At 41.4% G+C, this 20,781-nt stretch overlaps 1 protein-coding gene and 2 pseudogenes across 1 annotated transcript in view; 1 reads left to right on the forward strand and 2 right to left on the reverse strand.

The window, feature by feature from the left end:
- Nucleotides 1-20,781, reverse strand: part of VPS13D (vacuolar protein sorting 13 homolog D) — a 226,076-nt gene that overhangs the window by 113,520 nt on the left and 91,775 nt on the right. Inside the window, exons 45-55 of the mRNA XM_023532655.1 lie at nt 19,927-19,974; nt 17,694-17,844; nt 17,391-17,601; nt 15,076-15,323; nt 13,414-13,605; nt 12,973-13,099; nt 11,269-11,411; nt 7,695-7,825; nt 7,313-7,488; nt 2,779-2,902; nt 1,746-1,981 (exon numbers count right to left, since the gene is read on the reverse strand). Of these exons, the coding sequence (XP_023388423.1) occupies nt 1,746-1,981; nt 2,779-2,902; nt 7,313-7,488; nt 7,695-7,825; nt 11,269-11,411; nt 12,973-13,099; nt 13,414-13,605; nt 15,076-15,323; nt 17,391-17,601; nt 17,694-17,844; nt 19,927-19,974 (1,787 nt within the window). The remainder of the gene's footprint in view (nt 1-1,745; nt 1,982-2,778; nt 2,903-7,312; nt 7,489-7,694; nt 7,826-11,268; nt 11,412-12,972; nt 13,100-13,413; nt 13,606-15,075; nt 15,324-17,390; nt 17,602-17,693; nt 17,845-19,926; nt 19,975-20,781) is intronic.
- On the forward strand, nt 3,061-3,179 carry LOC111742111 (annotated as a pseudogene).
- LOC111742134 lies at nt 19,447-19,565 on the reverse strand (annotated as a pseudogene).

Consider the following 20,781-nt stretch of genomic DNA (forward strand, 5'->3'; position numbering starts at 1 on the left):
TAGGAATGAAAGACTGATACACACTACAATGAACCCTAAGAACAGTATGCTAAGTGAAAGAAGCCAGACACGAGTTAACACATTTTAAGATTCGATTTATGTGAAATATCTGGAATAGGTAAATCCTTAGAAACAAAACAGACTGGTGGTTGCCAGGGGTTGGAAGAAGAGGGTAATGGGGAGTAATACTTAACGGGTTTAGGGTTTCTTTTTAGGGTGAGGAAAATGTTTTGGAACTAGATACTATCTAACTATAGTATCTATCTATGCATGCACAGCACACGGATGTACTAAAGTGAACTGAATTGTTCACTTTAAAATAATTAATTTTGTGTTATGTGACTTTCGCCTCAATTTAAAATAAAAACAAAACTAACCTTCTTCTCCACCATTAGTTTTCTCCAAAAATGCAAAGAAATAGTATCTAATATACTCCAAAATGATTCAGCCTCTTAGACCAGCAAGATTCTCAGGAATTTCTCTTTTTTACTGCTCCATATCTGTTCAGCCCATTAAACCCATAATCCTCCGTCAGGATTATCAAAGAGCTTAGTAACTGCTGGAACTGAACGTAAGAACACTAAGGGGAAAACGTGATTAACAATCAGATTAAGAACTGTTTTTTTCGGGCACTAAAACCTTAAGCATGTCACTCTGTTGAGTATCGTAATCTTTCAAAAGAAAAAAACAAACATGATTGACTTAATTATAACAAGCTGTGCATCCCAGCACCACCCGGACCAGAGGGAAGAGCAACAAACAAGGAAAAGAACGGCTGCTCTAAGCGGAGGTGCCCATTCGGTTCACTGCGGGTGAAATCTGGACTCAGGTAGATGAGGGACCGCGCAGATCCAGGGATTATTAGATGGACCTCAGGCACATACACAAACATCGTTCACAAGCAAAATTATTCCAAGCATTCTGGAAAGGAATATAACTTTAAATGTCCTGTTCATAAGATGGTTTATATCTGTAACGCTAAAGATTCAGCTACTTTCCGTTTCTTCACGGATAAACTTTAAAATTGGCCCTGTAAACAGCACAGAAACAATAAACTGTATTTACGTGTTGGTAGAATGACTACTGTTTGAAAGCCCAATGCTTTCAATCTCTATGCGCCCAGCTACACACCAATCTAACAGGAGAATCAGACTAAACTCGCTGATCTTCACCTGAGTGTTCTGACTACAACTACAGTGAGGATGACACCTCTGGGCCTTTGGAATTACTGTCAAGTCAAGCTGCTTTGCTTGGCGTTAGGTGGTTAGGACAGACCCTTAAATGTCTGCTTAACCAGTATTCTCAACGGGAGAGGAAAGTCAGAATGAGAATTTGAATACTTATGATGAAGATCGGTCAGTTTCAAATGAGGAAAGAGATGAAAACGAACGTAAAAACAGCAGCTAGAAATTTTAAAAAATACATTAAAAAATAACCTTACAGGAAGAGGAATTTAAGATATAAGAGCAGCACCTTATGGGAGCGGTTGTTAAATACTAGCATGGATTATTAGGGAGATCTTTAAAAAGAGAAGACTCTTGCCTCTTCGGATAAATGTTAATCCACCCAGAAGACAAGGGTTTAGACTAAAGACCTCTCGAGACAGACCCTGAGCCTAGGATTTGGTAAAGAATGGAAGGAATCTTCCTTCATCCTTCAGCCTCCTGAGAACTGCTTAGAGTTTAAGACCAGTTAATAAGCAGAGCCTCCTGCTTTAGGAGAACAGTAATTTAACCCAGAATTACCCAGAGAATGTATACGTAGCAGCAATGTAAATGAAATTTTCATAATAAAGCTGTCGGTTATCCTGAAAATCATTCATGTTGCAGTTGACCTCGGAGGAACCTGCCCCTTTAACAGTCAGAGTGATGAAAGGCGGCAGGGTGGGTTCGTCCCAGGCATAATCCAATGACGTCATGGGCTTCACTTCAGTGCGAAGCCTGGGCTCCGCTACGCCGTGCTGAGTAAAGACCACCGGGACCTACGGGAACGGCAGAGAGGACAAAGACGACTTCACTCAGATCGCTGTTCCCGGGAGGTGATTCAGCGCTCCCTGGGTTCCAGTTCCAGATCCTACACTGGCCGTAACCACAGTGAGGTTCATCATCTCACCTCCTGAAATGGCTTCTTAATCGTCTTCCAAGTGGGAAAAAGCCCGCCACTGAATGGGCACGGGCTGTGGCCTGCTGGGTAAGGGGCTTTAAGAAGCTCTGCCGCCCCAACAGCAAGGGGAAGCAATTCTACCCTTTCAATGGCATCTCTTCTACCCTCGCCCCATGATACACTCTGAACACAGGAGGAATAAAAATTTTGGAATTTAGCTCTGGAAAGTAACATGTTATCAGACATTGTTATTCAAAGGTATAAATGCAAATAGAATCTAATGACTTCCGTTTTGCTTTACTTGCAAGATTCATAAAAACGCTCACTGTAAAGAAGCAACAGCAGAACCGCCCAGTCCCACTGTCACTGGACCATCGGTTCTGTTGACTCTCTCTCTGCGCAATGTCCACAGAGGGCACCACGTCAACCAGCCAGTCTAGCGAAAGTAAGCATCGGAGGCTGACAGTCACTTCTGGACGAGGCTGCCCGCAATCAAAACCACCAGCGGAGACCACGTCCTCAGGTGAGGACATCTAAGGCCATGAGCCTCAGAGGTCTCCGTACGGTACTTTCAAATCCAAGTTTAAAATGAGCTTCATCTTGGTCTTAAGGGAGTACAGACCCCACCCTCCCGCACATGAAATGGCCAAAGTGGCTCTTGACTCCCCCTGATACCTTAGAAAAGTTGTCGATTCGAAAAGGAGCAGGTAACTGGTCAGTGTCGCTAAAGGAGACCCTGTAGGTGGCTCCCCGGAGAGTGATTTCCACACGCAGGAAGAAGCATTTCCCCAGGGAATCCCTACAGAGAAAGAAACAAGAGGCGGCATGAAATGGAGAACACGAGCCACAGTTCACTTTCCTATCGCACTCCTCACAATCAGGATACCTCTGTGTGCTCTCTCAGCACCTTGGAAAAGCAGGAATCAACAGTATAATCACCGAGCCAAAAAGAATTCAGTCTACGGCCATGCCACCCTGAACACATGCGATCTTGTCTAATCTCGGAAGCTAAGCAGGGTCGGGCCTGGTTAGTACTCGGATGGGAGACCACCTAGGAAGACCAGGTGCTGTAGGCATTTAAAAAAAAAAAAAAGAAAGAAAGAAAGAAAAGAATTCACCCAAGCAACTTTTGAAGTGCATGTTGTAACCATAAAAGATTTACAAATTTTACTTAGTGGTTTTGTTTGGGGTAATAGCGTCAGAGCAGCAAATGAATAAAAATTGGTTTAGCTGCACAAAGTTGTTGAGGCTCGACGGCTTGTGACCTAGAAAAAGAGCAACTGCGTATGGTTCAAATAAACATATGGATGCTCCTGGTAACTAGGGTTCTCACTGTAGGATGAGAGAAGGTGAGGAAGGGCCCTGTGGAATGGAGGGACCAGCATGTAATCGGAGAGAGAGAGAGAGAGAGAGAGAGAGAGAGAGAGAGAGAGTGTGTGTGTGTGTGTGTGTAAATATAGATATGTCACTAGGGAACAGAAAGCTCTCCTTTACAGAAGAATATCAGTTAATGAATGCAGAAGAAATGAGAGAATTAGAAAATCACTATTTTGTAACCAGCAATGTAATAACTGATTCAGGTAAGAACCATTAAACCATTGAAAAGGTTTTTGGGAAACAGAATATACACACAGTCTCAAATTATCCCCTCAATGGATTCTTTTGCTTACAAAGAAGAAAAGGCAACTTTACAAGGGAGACCTGGTGGATACCGCCCTAACCGAGTGATGATCGAATTTAGCAGCATCCATAATGGGACCAACAGATGTCATGGGCCCCTTGATGTGACGCAATGGGAAACACATGCCATATAGGTAGTATTCTTACCAAAAATGTTTGACCCTAATCTATATATGGGAAACTATCTGAAAAATCGAGAAAACAGGACATCCTACAAGAAACTGGCTTGGACTCTTTAAAAATGTCAGCGTCAATAAATATAAAAAAGGAACAGCGGGACTAATCTAGATGAGAGCAGATGAGGATATCAGCCACGTACGATGCACGATCCTCAAAGGAATCCTCGATTAGAGGAGGGGTTGCTCTGAAGGACATTTTAAAGGACTATTAATTAGAAAACACAAATATTAAATTTCTTCGGTGTGCAATGATAATATACTTATTTAGGAAAAAAGCCCTTGCCTTTAGGTGATGAGAGAGGTTTTTATAGCTGAAGTATCATGACGACTTCTATTTACTTTCGAATGGTTCAGAAAAAAAGTATGTGTGGTTAAAGAACAAGAACATAGCAAAATGCTGAGATGCAGTAAATCTAGGGAAAAGATGGAGGAATGTTCACTGCACTACTCGTGAGCTTTCTGTAGGTCAGAGCTGTTTCAGAACGAAACGGTGGGGAAAGTAGAAGAAACAGATGGCATAGGTCTGTGCTCAGTGCCTGAGGACGGCACGCTAAAACTGTCTCCAAAGGGTTAACAAAGGTACGCTGGTCCTCTTCCCCCACTCCGCACCTTTACACCTTTTCCTTACTTCTCTCCCTCCCTCCCCTCCTTCCATCCCTCTTTCCACTTCTCACATGACAGGTCTGGGCAGCCTCCACCCAGGCGGCATATAAACCAATGGTGGTCTCGGCTATAGAACGCCTCACCTTCCTGCTCCCAAACCCCCAGTGAAATCTGTGGGAAACACATGATACTAACAAACAAGAGTTCTGGGAAAATGCCACCTCCTGCTTTAGACCCCAAATACTCTTAGGAACCACTATACCTTGAAAATCACTATACCAGATGCAATTAACTCTAATAAGGGCCAGGGCGAAGGATAATTAAGAAGGGCACACCATTGAAATAAAGAGAAAAACCCCTCAGATAATGCTTTTTTAAAAAAGTCAAATATACTATTTTGGATCATCTATTATGAAGTTAATCATTTTTCTGTTTTCTTACAACAGTGTTCTCAATGGAGAACTAACCATAAGTATAAAAGATTAAATTTTTCTTCTAACTGTGTTGAAATAGCACTGATTTCAGTGTCCTTAGCTTCAAAAGCACTTAAAGAAATTGAAGATGACACAAATAAACAGAAAGGCATCCCAAGGTCATGGATTGGAGAACTCAATATTTTGAGACGTCAATGCATCTAAAATATTTGCAGATTTAACACAATCCCTATCAAAATCTCGAGGTTACCCCCCCACACACACAGAAATAGAAAAATTCATCCTAAAATTCAGATGGAACGTCAAGGGACTCAAATAGCCAAAATAATCTTTTTAAAAAAGTGGCAGGTCTCACTCTTCCTGATTTCAAAACTTACTTCAAAGTGACAATAATCAAAACAGTATGATACTGGCATAAAGACAGACACATGGATGGAAGAATGAAATAAAGTCCAAAAATAAAGCTTTGCCTATAAGGTCAAGTAACTTTTGACAAGGGTGCCAAGATCATTCCTTAAGAAAAGGAGAGTCTTTTCAAATGGTGCAGGGAAAACTAAATATCCACAACGAAAGAATGGAGTTGGACCCTCGCCTAACACCATATACAGACATTAACTCAAAATGGATCAAAGACCTAAACATAAGAGCTAAAACTGTAAAACTCTCAGAAGAAAACATAAGGGAAAAGCTTGATAACGCTGAACTTGGCGATGATTTCTTAGATATGACACCAAAATAGGTAAGTTGGACTACATTACAATTAAAAACTTCTGTACATCAGAAAAGACAATCAACATAGTGAAAAGGCAATGGACAGAATGGGAGAAAATATACGCAAATCGTGTATCTCATAAGGGGTTATTATCCAGAATATATAAAGAACTTCTGCAACTCAACAACAGCAACAACAACAAAAAACAACAAATGAAAATTGAGCAAAGGACATGAATAGATCTCTCTCCAAAAAAGATATGCAAATGGTCAAAAAACACATGAAAAGATGCTCAACGTCACTAATCATTAGAGAAATAGAAATCAAAAGTATAATGCAATATCGCCTCACACCCATTAGGAAGACCAGTATCAAAAAAAGCAGTAAATAACAAATGTTGTAAAGATGTAGAGAAACGGAAACCTTTGTGCACAGTCGTTAGTAGAAATGCAAAATAATGCTGCTGTTACGGAAAACAGTATGGCAATTCCTCAAAGAAAGAAAACTGAAATGACCATATGACCCAACAATTCCACTTCCGAGCATAGGCCCAAGAGAAATGAAAGCAGGGACTCAAAGGGAGATGTGTACGCCTATGACCAGGGCAGCACTGTTTACAATAGCCCGTAGGTAGAAGCAACCCAGATGCTCACTGACAGATGAGTGGATAAATAAAATGAGCCATAGACACACAATGGAATATTATTCAACCTTAAAAAGGAAGGAAATCCTGACACATGTGACAAAATGGATGAACCTTGAGGACATTATGCTAAGTGAAATAAGCTGTCACAAAAAGACAAATACTGTATGATCCCACTTATCTGAGGTACCTGGAGTAGACAAATTCATAGAGAAAGCAGACCAGGGGCTGGAGAAGGGGGAAATGAGGCAGTGTTGTTTAATGAGTGTGGAATTTCTGTTTTACAAGAGAAAAAGAGTCTAGAGATCAGCTGCATAAAAATCTGAATGTACTTAACACTGGTGGTGAAGATGGTAAATTTTCTGTTACGTATCTGAGGTCTACAAAATAACCTCTGGGTCTCTGTGTTATCTTTCTCATATGGTATATGTATTTTTACAACAATTAAAAAAATTTTTAATACTTTAAAAAAAAAAAGCATTTGATTAAAGCAGAAAGAGTCATCCTGTGCTAGTTGAGGCTAAATTTGGTTGGTTTTTCTTAACAAGGACCTGCAGGCCAGATGATTTTACTGAAACAGCGTCAAATGAGAGAAGAGTTTGTAGAGTGTGTAAGAACAGAAAAAACCGTTTCTCATCAGTGTTACCATCTACACGCTGACACTATTTTCAGATGTGCAGGCAATCGTGAGCTCAGTGCCACTCCTCCAGCTCGTGATCTCAGACCACGGCTGTCGACCAAGCTCCAAACTGTTGGCATCCCCTTTAACTCACTTCATCGAAACGTTCACTCACACTTAAGACCTTTGACAGATTCAGAAACATGTGTGCCCATTTCATAAAAAGTTATATTACTACTTATTACTTCATAAATATTTAAAATTTATATATTTACAGCTTACTGTTTACAGTACCTCAAACCAAGCTATTTTTTGTCTAAATATGGTCTCTGAACGTACCTCATGTTGATGTGGAAGGAATTATTCTTATTGACCTCAAAGCCTCCAGACCAAATGCAGTTGGGGACATCCATCAATCTGACACACAAGAGCTGGTCGTAGTCGTTCCGAGGCCAATGGAACACCACGCTGGAGCCAGGGAGGGTGGAAATGTAACCTTCGGGGTTGGCATTTCCCTAAAACACACAGGGTACCTGGCCTGAGTCAGCAAGTCACGTCGACAGTAAACGCTTATTAAGTACCTACTCTGCGCCTTGCTATTTAGGTGCCAAAGGGTTACTCACATCACAATAACCTACCATGCGCATGGGGAGATAAGCCATGACATCAAAACTCCTTGTGCTATTAAACACTAGTAATTCTTCAAAGGCGAACTGCTTACCTGTCCCCTGGCAAATTCCCTCTGTGCAAATGCAAGCTTGTGAGATGATTTATTATCTAACAGGTAACGGGGGGCAAAGATGACCATACAGGTGTCAATGTATCGACCTCGGCCTTTCTTGACATCAATACCTACAAATAACAAGAACCACTGCCATGAATTAATCAAAGAAAAAAATTCGTGGTCTGACAAAAATAAATACCCTTCACAATCACTTAGTTTCTCTGAGAAAACAATTCTATCACCCAGAGAGGCTGCCAAGCCTCCCAAGAATGGAATGAAAACAGCAATCACACTCAAAGTAGTATTTTTTATTCTCATTTAGGCCTTAAAAAGTCTCAGTAGCAATATCAATATCCCCATAATCCTTAGCATCTTCATAAAGTGTGTACCATTATCGCAGTGACTGAAAAACCCAGGTGTGTTCAGTCATAGAGACCTTCGGTTTCCGTTTATGAAGTTGACTACCTAGACCTTTTATGCAATACATTTCTGCTTACAGCTGGGACACGAAATGTCTCCCTAGAGAAAGTGCCCGCTTTCCAGGACACAGTAGAAATTTCAGATTACTTAACTGCAGTCTGCGCTACCCTGAATTCAAATGACTCTTCTCCAGTATTTTCTTCTAGCTCACTGCCCGGGAATCTAGCCGAAACCTAACGCTAAATATTATAGAATTTATTCTTTCATAAAATAAATGTTTTCAGCACCTGTGATGTACTTTGACAAAGAGCAAACAAAACACATAACAAGGAAAGAAAGTCATAATCAATCAGAAGGAAATCATGAAACGGAAGGAAGGAAGGAAGGAAGGAAGGAAGGAAGGAAGAAAGGAAAGAAAGGAAGGAACGAAGGAAGGAAAAATGAAACAGCCCTGAATTACCTTAAAAACTCTGATAACAATTTTTTTTAAAGTGAAACTTGGTGGGATGAATTATTTGTTCATTCAGACAATAAATATAGCAACTACATTCAAGGCGCTGGGCTGAGCTCTGTTTATACAATGATAAAAATATTTATAATAGAAATAATATAAGAGCAATAACATTTATTGAATTCTTAACACATGCTACGCCCTCTACCAAAGGCTCTGCCTTCTCATAGCAACCTTCTGGGTTAGGGGTTTTCATTCTCTCCATCTTACAGGTGAGGAAACTAAGGCACGGAGCACAAGGTAACGTGCCCTAGGTCACCAAGCCAGCAGGCAGCACGGCTGAGGTCCGCACCCAAGTGGCCTGCCTCGGGAGTCCTTGTTCCCATCATGAGGGGACATGCACCAGAACTCCACTCAGCAGTCAACAGGTTTCACGAGAACCGTAAAAAGAAAAGAGACCTTAGGATAAGACAACTAGGTGTCCTGGGTGTCCCAACATAATCCCAGTTATAAATATTCCAATCTGTTAACTTCATAATTCACTGTACTGGCTTGAGAAATCTGGTGTTCCTTTAAGGTAAGTCTTCAAAATACCTGAAAGACTTAGCAAAATCTCAAAAACAAAAATCTCTAAAATATAATCTAAGAAATGCTAAGGCACACCGGAATAGAGAGATATTCCCTATCAACTCTTCTTTCTGTGATATACAGAAAAGCATTGATTATCAGAAATTGACATTATCACAGCTAGCTGATCTCAACTAATACAAAGTCTGTGCACAAAGATGTGTTTAATTTGATATATAAAAGGGTCTACAGTTCCAAGACTCAATTTTGAAGAAAGCAGCTTTTTGTTTCCCTCTTCATCTTAGATTGCTCTGGCAAACTCCCAGTAAATGAATAGCTGATAAGGTAAAAATGTACAAAATCTTTCTTTTTGGAGGTCCATGTGAGACCCAACTGGCAAGGCCCTCCCTGGCTTTCCAGCTTGGGACCGTACTTTAAACTTTCCAGATAGGGAGCTAGGTTATCTATCCAATTCTACAAAAATATTCAAGTAAGAGATTCCACAAATTCCCTTGATATTATATGCCAAGATCTCGTGATCCTTAAAAATTAGGAAGTCTTAGCTTAGCCCACCCCATCTATTCCTTTCTTTGGTATAACAACAAAATTCAAATCACAGTCTAGTCCCTAAAAACATATATAATAAGTTTCAATGCAGCTGATGTGTGCACTCACTGCATATTTATGGTTAAACAGCTCGATTTGCCTCCTTGCGAGAATTCTGGGGTTCCTCAGTGCCAGCTGCCTTAGAAGACAGAGCTCTATTTTCCCCCAAATTTGTCCCAACTTTAGCTTCCAGCCAACCTGTGACCACTTGCTTTGGAAGGGTATCAAGGACAAGACACCTGAGCAGAGAGCCAAACGCAGCATGAAGCAGCCTTTGCCTACGCAAGAGGTGGAGCAAAACAAATGTGAGGAAAAGTGACAGAAATGATCCTCAGCTGGAGGGTCAAATACAGTTTATTTCTTCCATTAAAAATCTTCATGTCGACTTTAAAGAGACAGCCCGCCGTCAGCAGAGAATGCATACAAATTCATGTTTAAAAAACGTGGAAAGCAAACTATACTTGGAAGAGACGCTATTACTAATAAAACCTCAAACACTTAAACGTGTCCCCGACTCCGCAGAAGATTCGGGCTAAGTGACACCACCTCGGCTTTCCCTCCTACAACATGACTGTACCCGCTCCGTCCCGTACAGCAGCCTCTAGTCACATGTGGCTATTTGAATTCATTAAAATTAAACAAAATGAAAACTTCAAGTCCTCGGTCACATTTCTCAGCAAGGTGCTCGGCAGCCCCGTGTGGCCAGCGCTGCTGTGCGGGACGGCGCAAGACAGAACATCTCCATCATCGCCGCGTTCAGCGGACAGCACGGTTCTAGACGGTTTTCCAACATCCGACGCTAACTGGTGCTCTGAGATCCTTGGGCATTACACACTAAAGGAAGCAAGCGAGCCGACATTGGAAACCAAAGGTGTATTTGAATCAAATTTACCTTCACCCTTCAGAAAGTCTGTTGAGAGTTCCAGGTGGCTGCGAGGCACAAAGGAGCAGCACTGCCCCCTCCCCGCTCCACCTCCGTAAGCTGAACCAGCTTAGCGGGCCCTCAGTGGTACAACCACCACCTGTGCTTTAGCATATTTTCTGCTTCAAATGTATACGCCCCAGTCATAATCTCGTTTCTGACCCGGGCTTCCCCTTTGCATCTGGGCAAGTCACTTAGCCTCTCTGCTTCAGTTTCAAGGAGAACAATGCTCCCTATCCTCTTAGGGTTTGCAAATTTTAACGAATGTGTTGGAAATGCTTGGAGGATAGAAAGCATTCTAAGTGTTCCTATTATTCCCATGAAAAACAAGGATTTAAGCCAAACTGATACTTTCCTGACACGGTGAGCCTGAAATTAAACAGAGCCCCAGACCTCAACAGGGCAGGTGTTTAAGTAGCTCCTTAGCGCCCCAGGAGAACAGGTCTGTGTTGACACTCATCTAGCATTCAGAGACACCTGACCCAACGCCGAATGAGAACATCAGCACTTGGAGCCAGACCAAAGTGTGCGGCCAGCTTATTCGTCCAGGCCCAAGGTCATCGGCCAGTGGTTCTGATTCTCCCGCTGCCCCGCATATAACCCACCTATGTTGTAGATCAGCCCTGGGCGGTTTCCTTGCTGGATGACTTTCAAAGCTCGCACACCACTGCCACCATCCAGTGAGAAGCCCTGACACCAGCCTGGCAGCCCTTCTGGATGAATCCCCCTTCCGATTCTCATCGTGCAGCTGTGGGGCAGAAAAGCAAAGGTTTACACATTCATCCGTAAGAAAGTCTTGTCTACCTGTTTCAATCAGAAAACACTGCTGTAGTTATCATGCAAATACGAACTCTAATATGACTCTTCCTCGCCTCGTGTGACACCCAAACACAGCAAGGTGATTGATTACTCGGTGGCTGAAACTCTACCTCAGAGGCAGCCACAGTACAACAAGGTGTAAAACGGACCACTGAATCTTCGACTGACACTTAAGAAAACATTATGATTCTCTGAGCACAAAGCATGAGGAAAAGGCAGTGATACCTATTATTCTTCTGAAAAACAAGGATTCAAGGCAAACTGATACTCTCCTGACTCAGGTGTTTCAAATCAAGAGTTCATGAAATACCTTGAACACAGAAAAGTGTGAGCACTATTCTGTGCATCCAAGGAAAGTACGTGCAGAAGATGCAGCTACGACGGCGCGTCCCTTCTAGGGCCTGGAACTAATGCAATGGTCAAGCGCTGTTTAGCTGGCCACTGTCTTGCCACACATCCTGGAACCATAATTCCTGAAAGTGTGTTCTGGTTCCACCACCAACAAGCAATATAAGCTTGGGCAGGTAACTCTCTCTGAGCCCCCATGTCTCATCTTAAAATATAACACTATTTCCTGCCCTGCCTAACCCACCGGGATGTGGGGAGAATCAAATGAGATGGTCTGTGTGGAAATGCTTTGGGGATTGTGAATTCCCTGGAGAGAACAAACTGTTATGACTGTCAAGTGAGACTGGGCTTGCTGACCATGGCAAGTGTCTGTATATCCACTGTGTCCAGCGCCCCAGTCAACCCTCTCCTGACTCCAGCACCCCCTGACAGACGCGTCTGCACCCACTGGCACGCAGCGCTCCCAAGCCTTCCTCATAAGCTCAAGGCATACTTCTGCAGCTAACAGGGTGTGGCATTTGAGCAGTACCAGTCAGATTCGCCCGTTTATCTTTGGATTAAGGTTATAAATTAGAAGACTCCCGTAAAAAGCAGAATGTCAACAGCAAGAACAAAAGTGATCTATGCTCATACCATACGTTAAAGAAACATGTCATCTAATCCTCACAATTTCTGCTTTTCTCTGCCTTTAAGCATGCAATGAGTGCTTTGATATCTTGAAGTAGGACATTCTAACTCGAGGGCAAAAGAGATGGATTTCAAAACCTTACACAGAATGACCTGGGTTGGATGAATGGGGCGGAGGCTTTACCAGCGCACCAGCCACGCCCCCTCCCCAATGCCAGCCCCACTGTCTGTGCTGAGAGCTTGCAGGGGAAGAAAACTGTGCAGAGAAGGGAACATGTGGGCTTCTCTTCATTGGCCGAGTTATGAAAAGAACTATTTCAATACATGTAAAATAAAACTAGCTTTCATTATAAACCAACCGAGTAACAGAAATTCGATCCGAAAGAAGCCGGTGAGTCACGGTGCCACTCCCCGCCAAGTCAGGGCTGTTATCTACAGTATATTCCTACTTACTATTCCTAACTTCTTCCTTCCCTAGAAGCTCATCTCCCCTCCCCAGAACGAGCCATACTCACAGGTTTGGCTGCTCTTTGTCTGCATAGCAGAATAAGAGCGGGCTCAGGCTCCGGGCCAGCTCGTGTTCCTCGAACTGGCCTGCTGCGTCTGTCTTTGCATTGTCCTGTCTGAAGATCAGTGGTAACCCTTAGGAAGGAGAGAGAAAGTTCACGTCAATCCCACTCAGTCTATACAAGACGGAGGCAACTGGTAAAAGAAAAAACAATCGACAAGGGGGAAAAGAGTGAAACTGAATTTATTTAGTGGGCTCAGTTCATTCTTTGTCTAAAAGGACAGTTGGACTGTGATTGAGCCTTATTATGGCAGCACGAAGGTTCCAGCAGCTCAGACTGTGGAAGCAGTCTATTTGCGTTGGCTCCATTTAGTTAGCTGAGCAAATAAATAAATCTGAGTTCCCATGACCAATGCCAAAGGCCTACTTGAGCAGCCTCAGTACATACCTGTTTTGTTAATCAACCAATATGGAGCAGAAATGAAGATTTTTAAGGATCCTTCTGCTCGACACACAATCCGGATGGTGAGGTTCAACTGCCGCCGGTTGATGTCATAGAGTCGCATTCTTACCATGTAGTTCTGGGTTCCAGGTGGAATGAGCAGTTCTTTACACAATGGAAAATTCTCCAGCGATACCCCTAAAGGAGATACAAGCTACTGTCTCTCTGAATTCTCACTTGTTTGTCAAAGTGCTCACAGCCAAATGAAACTGGATTCCTTTTGGAAAAATCAATACCTAAGTCTCTAACTGGCAAAAACTCATTCGAATGCCTATTTTTCTTTAGTGGGGGAGTGAGAATGCATATGAAGCAAACCAGATGGCCTGGATGTCAAACTCAGGAGTCTGAACTGCACAATCAGAAAGATGAAAATACCAAAAAACTATCGATAACAGCTCTATTAAGAGCTTACTATGCATCGGGCCTTGTGCTGGGTGCCTAAAACCCAATAAGGGCAAGTCTACGGTAAGTCAAGGCTCCAGGCAGCCAAACTGCCTGGCTTCCAAGCCCCAGTCTGGCCTTGCTAGCGGCAGGACGCGGGGTAAGCTATTCAACCTCACTGTGTCTTAGCTGCCAAATGGGAATAACAACAGCATCGATGTCACAGGATTGGCATTAAAAGTGATAATCCATGTAAAGGAGACTGAAGGAGTGCTGGCTGTGCATCCAGTGGGGTGGGTGGGAGGACGCTTCCAGTCCACGCAGAGGCTCAACGAACACATGTTAGAGGAATAAGGATCAGAGCACAGACCTAGTTTCTTTAGAATGGACAACTAGCACTGCACTATTTTTCTTTTCTAAATTGTGCTGAAGGGTTCATATATTCACTGACATGTAAGCTTATCACTGTGGGATACGATGCTTATATTCAATGAGTTTCAGGTTCCTATTTGTAAAATGGGGATAACAGCTGTCTCTCTGCCTGAAACATGCACTGTTGTGAAGATCATATACAAAACTGTGAAAAGATAAATATCTAAGTGATTATTTTAACATGGCTACAACAGCCTTAAAGTAACATACTTCCTGCCCAAATTCTAGAAGTGCCTCTTTGCTATTAAGTGCTACAAATATGATGATTCTCTACCTCAACTTCTTTCATCCCTACAACTAAAAATTACTTGATGCATTAAACATTCCAAACCTCAATTTTTTCATCAGTAAAATGGGATAAATAACTACTGCTTAAGGATTACACGAGAGCATGTGCGTGAAGCACTTGACATAATGCCTGGAGTACAGTGCGTGCTTGGCAAACGTTTTTTGTTTCCTGAAAAGAGGAGAGACATGATTTCCCTCATTTCATAGCTAGGAGAAAGTATGGTTTGAAAAGATGAAATGACTTCTTACATTCATTAAGTGAGCAACATAAGCAAAAAGGCTCTGATGAGCTCTCCCTCTGTAAATCTTTTGGATTTGTTCAATTACTCATTTTGGTAATATTCTGATTTATAGAAGTTTTGTGTTTTTTTAAACTGCATAAATCCTTTGAGCTGGCTTACTGAGATGTCGTATGCACTGTATTTTCTCCAAAATGTTTACCGAATAATCACAAAATACCAACATTTCCACAGAATTATTACGATGGTTATCTCACTAGAGCCTCACCCAGTTCAATGTTCTGGGACGTGTCGGCTGTGTGGAGTGCCACCTCTTTGCCAGGTTTCAGGGTCCCGTTAATCGGCACGCCCTTAACATAGAAATCAAGTTCACAAGGCAGCAAGTTGCAGATCACCACGGTTGGCAAGAGATAGATGGTGTGCCCGGGCTGTCTGAAAATCTGTTTGGCACTGTCAGAAAATATGTTTGAGGGCATGTAATCTGGATAATTCTCTTTCTTTATGGCCACACAAAACCTGTGAAGACAAAATGGTGTAAAAACCATGAGCTCGAATGAAGAACTTGAATTCTTTCTCCTTAACTATGAGAAAGCGTAACATTAAAAATGGTTCAGTAATTCAGTGAGATGTTTGCAATTTTCAATCCAAACACATTTAATGAGGTATAATTAAATCACAATAAAATGTATAGATTTTAAATGTTCAGTTTGATGAGTTTTGACAATTACAGATACCGCTATAATCACCACTCCAAACCTGTTACAGAATATCCCTCTCAGTCTAGAAAGCTGCCTCATCTACCCTTCCAATCAAAATCCTCTCCCCATCCTTCAAGCAACCACTTTCTGACATCTGCCACTACAGGTCAGTTGTGCCTGTTCTTGAACTGTATACAAATGGAACGACACAGCATGTACTACTCTTTGTGTCTGGCTATTGCATAAAATGAAGTTTCGCCCAGATTCGGCCATGCTGTATGCATCAGTATATGATTCATATCCCAATGTATAAACACACATTTTTTTATTCATTATCCTGTTGATGGATAGGGTTGTTGATAGCCAGTTGGGTTGTATTCCCAGATCGATTTATCAAGAATGGAAAGCCTAACACTACTGAGTCTTCCACCCATGAACTTGGTTATATGTTCCTACTTAATTACTGTTTTCTTTAACATCTCTCAGCAAGGTTTTGTAATTTCTAGAGTAGAAGACTGCTACAGCATTACTTAGATTGATTCCTGGGTAATTAATGTTTTTTGATGCTACTGTAAGTGGTATTTTTTTTAAATCACATTTTCTAATTGTTCATGGCTAGAATATAAGAATACAATTGACTTCTATAGGTTGACCTTGAATCTTGAAATCTTGATAAATGTATTAGGTCTTATAATTTTCCATGGTGTTTTCTACATACATAATTGTCATTGGCATATAATAACTGTTTACTTCTTTTCAGATCTTTATGCTTTTTCAATTTCTTGTTTATTTATTTACCCTCATTGCAATGGCTAGGACTACGACTGCAATGTCAAAAAAAAGTGACTCCTGCCCAGTCTTAAAGACAAAAATTTAAGGTTTCACAACTACATGTCATCGTAGCTCAGGCTAGAAAAGTTCTCTTCGATTCCTAGTTTGCTGAGCGTTATCAGAAATAGGTGTTGAATGCTTTTTTTTTTTTTTGCATTTACTGGGACAATCTGATATTTTCTCTTCTGGTCTGTTAATGTGATGAATTATATTTATTGATTTTCAAATGTTAAGCTAATGTTACACTCCTGGGATAAACCTCACTAGCTGGATTCTATTTAGCAACATTTTGTTATGAATTTTTGCAACTCTTCATGGGGGACACTGGTTCATAGTTTTCTTCCTTTTTTTTTTTTTTTGATAATACCTTTACCAGTTTTGGTATCGGGGATATGCTAGCTGCCTACAGTGAGTTAGGAATTGCTGCTCCCTCTTCTCTACCTTCTGAAAGAGTTTGCACAAAATTGGTATTATTTCTTCCTTAAACATCTGTTAGAATTCACTAGTGCAGCCATATGGTCCGAGAGTGTTCTTTGTAGAAAAGTTTTTTATTATAAATCGAATTTCTTTAATAGACATTGGGCTATTTGGGTTTTCTATTTCTTCTCTGCATCAGTTTCAGTAATTTGTTTTTCAAGGGCTTTGACATCCCAATATGGCATTTATTTGCATAAAATTGTTTTACAACATCTTTTAATCCTTTTAATGTCTGTAAGATCTATAAGAATGTCTCCTTTTTTCATTCCTTATATTGGTAATTTGTGTTTTCTCTCTCCTTGATCGGTCTTATTAGAGGTTTATCAAATATAAATCTTTTCAAAAAGCCAATTTTGACATTGTTGATTTTCTCTGTTTGCTTTCTATTTCATTGACTTCCAGTCCCAACCCCACCAAGGATTAACCCTTGAATTCTTATGAACTCTCGACACCAGAACTTAAGGAATAAGAACTTCAGGATTTTAAATAAGCACAACTGAATCACTAACATCTATAAAAAGAATAATAATTTTTAAAAAAAGAGCAAAATTTATATGCATCGCAGAGCTGTGCATACCTGAAGAACCGGCTTTTTTCTGTGTCCATAGAGTGGCACTCTCGTTTGCTGCTACTAACCTCTGTCGTCTTCACCACATTGGTCCAGTGAATAGGAGCCTTACAGAAAAATACGCCCAAGCCTTTGGGCCGGGCCTGTAGCCGCCAAGAAGTGAGGTGCAAAGGCACAGCGAAGGAATCCCCGGGCATGACCGCGGGGAGCACCACGGGCTCTGCCACAGAAATAAGTGTTAGCGCTTTCAACAACGGTCTTCCACCCAAATGCCTGCCTACCTCAGAATGAAAGGACTGGGTCAGGACGTACTGTCTGGGGCTGATGGGCTGTCCAGTCTCAGTTCCATTGGTGTCTCAAGTCTGTTCTTCACGATGAGGGCAGATCGGACAGTGATTACTTTCCGAGCACTGCCTTCCATAGTTACCGCGAAGACCACACGGACGGGTGGGAGCGAAGAGAACTGGGAAAAAACACAGAAATAAAAAGAGCATAGCTATCATTTAAAACCAACACATAAAATAGAACACTACCAACCAGACTGCCTAAATCAAAAGTGTCTTATTACTACAGCAATTTGGTGAAATTAGTCATTAAGCCCTAAAACCACCTAGTTTTAATAAGAGTGAATATCCAATGAATACACACTAGTAAAGCAGCCAATTCCGAATGTTTCTATAAAAACAGATCATCTATTCAGAAGTGATAGTACAAAGTATATCACAAAGAAAAATCGGTCTTGGGCCTTTAGACACATTTTAAAGAACTTTGCCTAAGACTGGTAACAACCTATCAAATTCTCCAAACATCCTGCAATTTGGCAAGAAAGTATCTGCCGGAAATTATCATAACACCACTGGGTGCCTACACATCAGCCCTTATATGGAAAGGGTGAAATAGACTTGTTTTCAACTGAGCTGGAAGGGAATAAAGATCATCCAAAGCAACGAAAAGTTCAGAAACACCGAGGTAGGACTTTGCAAAACAGTAAATGATTTACCTTCTGTGGTATTTTTCTCCCAGATTAATATTAAAGTGAGAAAACATTCTTTGAACACTCACGATGGGTTGTGTACTGTCCAAAATATACACAGAAAACCAGAAGGAAGTCTTCTGAGATTATAACTTGTCTTTGTAAACTCCAAAAAATGTGTAATAAAGGGCTGTCTGTGTCAGTATGCCTTTCGCGGGAACAGTAACTTTTTTTACTAATGTTAAAAAATTACCCTCTGGGCCCATACACTATTTGTTGAAATGCCTATAGAAAAACCAACACTTTTACTTCTAAGAACTTAAAAAAAGAATTTCTCTTTCTTCACTATAACTTTCTAAGTTCTGTACAATGATCACTTTTTTATAAACAGGACACTGAGTTTCAGAAACGCAACATAATGAAGGGAAATATTTTACTTTTGGTCTTGGGTTGCGGCCACTACTTTTTCTGTATGCTTATTCACACATTCAGCACACATTCTGTGCTACTCCCAAGTGCCAGGAAACTAAGCATAGAACCCCACATCAGGTAAACCAGAGAGGAGGCCTCTGAGAGTCCAGAACTGACTAACAATGCTTTTTCATTGAAAAAACAGAAGACACCACATCTAAGCTCTTCATACTGCCAACTTTTTTTTTATTATTAAAACAAACAGTATGTGAAAACCACCAACCTAATAAGCAATAAAATGAAGAGCTCTATGCTTTGAACCAAGACTTCCAGGCAGTCCCAAAGAAAAGGCAAACGATAACTTTCGGACTGTTTTTAGAGGAACACAGCCCAGCACAGCCATCACCAAAGCGCCCACTGACCCAGCCTGGTAAAAAGCCCCATAGAGCTAAGGCCAATAACAATTGTTTCAAATCTTGATCTTGTTACCTCCAAGCTTACCCGAAATTTCACATTTCAAAACTTACTATCTTAAGGGAAAAGAAATTATAAGCAAAAACCTGAAAATACTTTTTTATTTTATTTATTTTATTTTATTTTTTAGGCGAGGCAACCCTTGGTTGACCTCACAGATTGCAAGGACCTTGTCAGCTTACAATCTCTCTTTTTTTTTTTTTTTTACGCCTACAGCACCTGGTCTTCCTAGGTGGTCTCCCATCCAAATACTAACCAGGCCTGACCCTGCTTAGCTTCTGAGATCAGACGGAATTGGACTTGTTCAGGGTAGGATGGCTATAGACTTGAAAATACTTTTTAATGTCATCTTGTGATGATGTTTCAAAAGCCAAATGGGGAAAAAAATCTTACTATCTTTCATTCTTATTTACTTTTATGACATTTGGACCCAAACCTATGAAATACGTATAGCCATCCAAGGGTTCATTTATATTTTAACTTAGGAAGCAAAGGAGACCTTGGACCAAAACATTTGCCTTCCCTTCCTGGCCTGTAATGCTCAGTCCCTCATACCACAGTAGGCGAAAACATTTTCTCGCAAGTTCTTGTCATAAAGGCCTCTGATCAAGAGAAAACATGTACGTATGATTCAGGCACAGTTTAGACACTCCACAAACACAGTGACACAGGAAATCCAATACTCACGTAAACCTGGGGGTGAATAATGTTCGTTCTGCTGCTTGGGCTGCCAATCTAAGAAAGATTCCAAAAGTCAGAGAGTCGGCAGAGACCTGAGGTTACAGGCATCATTCAGTTCAATGATACAGAAATTTGCTTGAAAGGGTGGTGTTTGTAAAAATACTCTTAGTCAGACACGGTCTTCCACGGAGAACAAACATCCATCTTAGAAGGCGTGGGAAAAGCAGCACTCGGCTCACAACCACTCCATGCATGCAGAACTTCTCCAACACAACAGAAATGTACCTCTGGGGAGAATCAGTCCTTTCACTGAGAGACGTGAATTTAGGCAGAAAAGTAATCTTGAAAGAAAGTTACCTTTTCAAAAAAACTTGGGGCACAAGAGAGGCACAGTAGAAAGAACAGTGTTCTCCAAGAATATCTTTTGCGAGGAAAGCAAGCATGATGAAAGCTGCAACGTCTCTGCAAATCTGTACTTTGCTACTCATCACTGGCTACCTAAAACCAAGTAGTTATCCCACGAAGTGTGGCTGAGTACTGGGCAAGAGCACTCCTGGCAGCGACCTCAGCTGGGACACCGGCCTCCACCTGCACATTCTGGTCAGGTATGCTACCTGCATCATTCCCCAGGCTGGTCCTCCGCCCCCAAGAATGGCAGGCCGGGGCAAAGTTCGGGCAAGGGTGTATGAGAAGATGTGCAATCAGAAAATAAAGAACAATGGACACCTGTCTTTATGCCAGAGAAGAAAAAAGGCTAGAAGGAACAAGGAGAGATCCTTGGATCCTTGGAGAAACACAGCTGAAAGGATCAAGGAGCAGCATTATAAGAAATTTAAAGACAGTATATAGAAGAGGCATAAC

The sequence above is a fragment of the Pteropus vampyrus genome, unplaced genomic scaffold (assembly GCF_000151845.1).
Source record: "Pteropus vampyrus isolate Shadow unplaced genomic scaffold, Pvam_2.0 Scaffold86, whole genome shotgun sequence".
Lineage (NCBI taxonomy): Eukaryota > Metazoa > Chordata > Mammalia > Chiroptera > Pteropodidae > Pteropus > Pteropus vampyrus.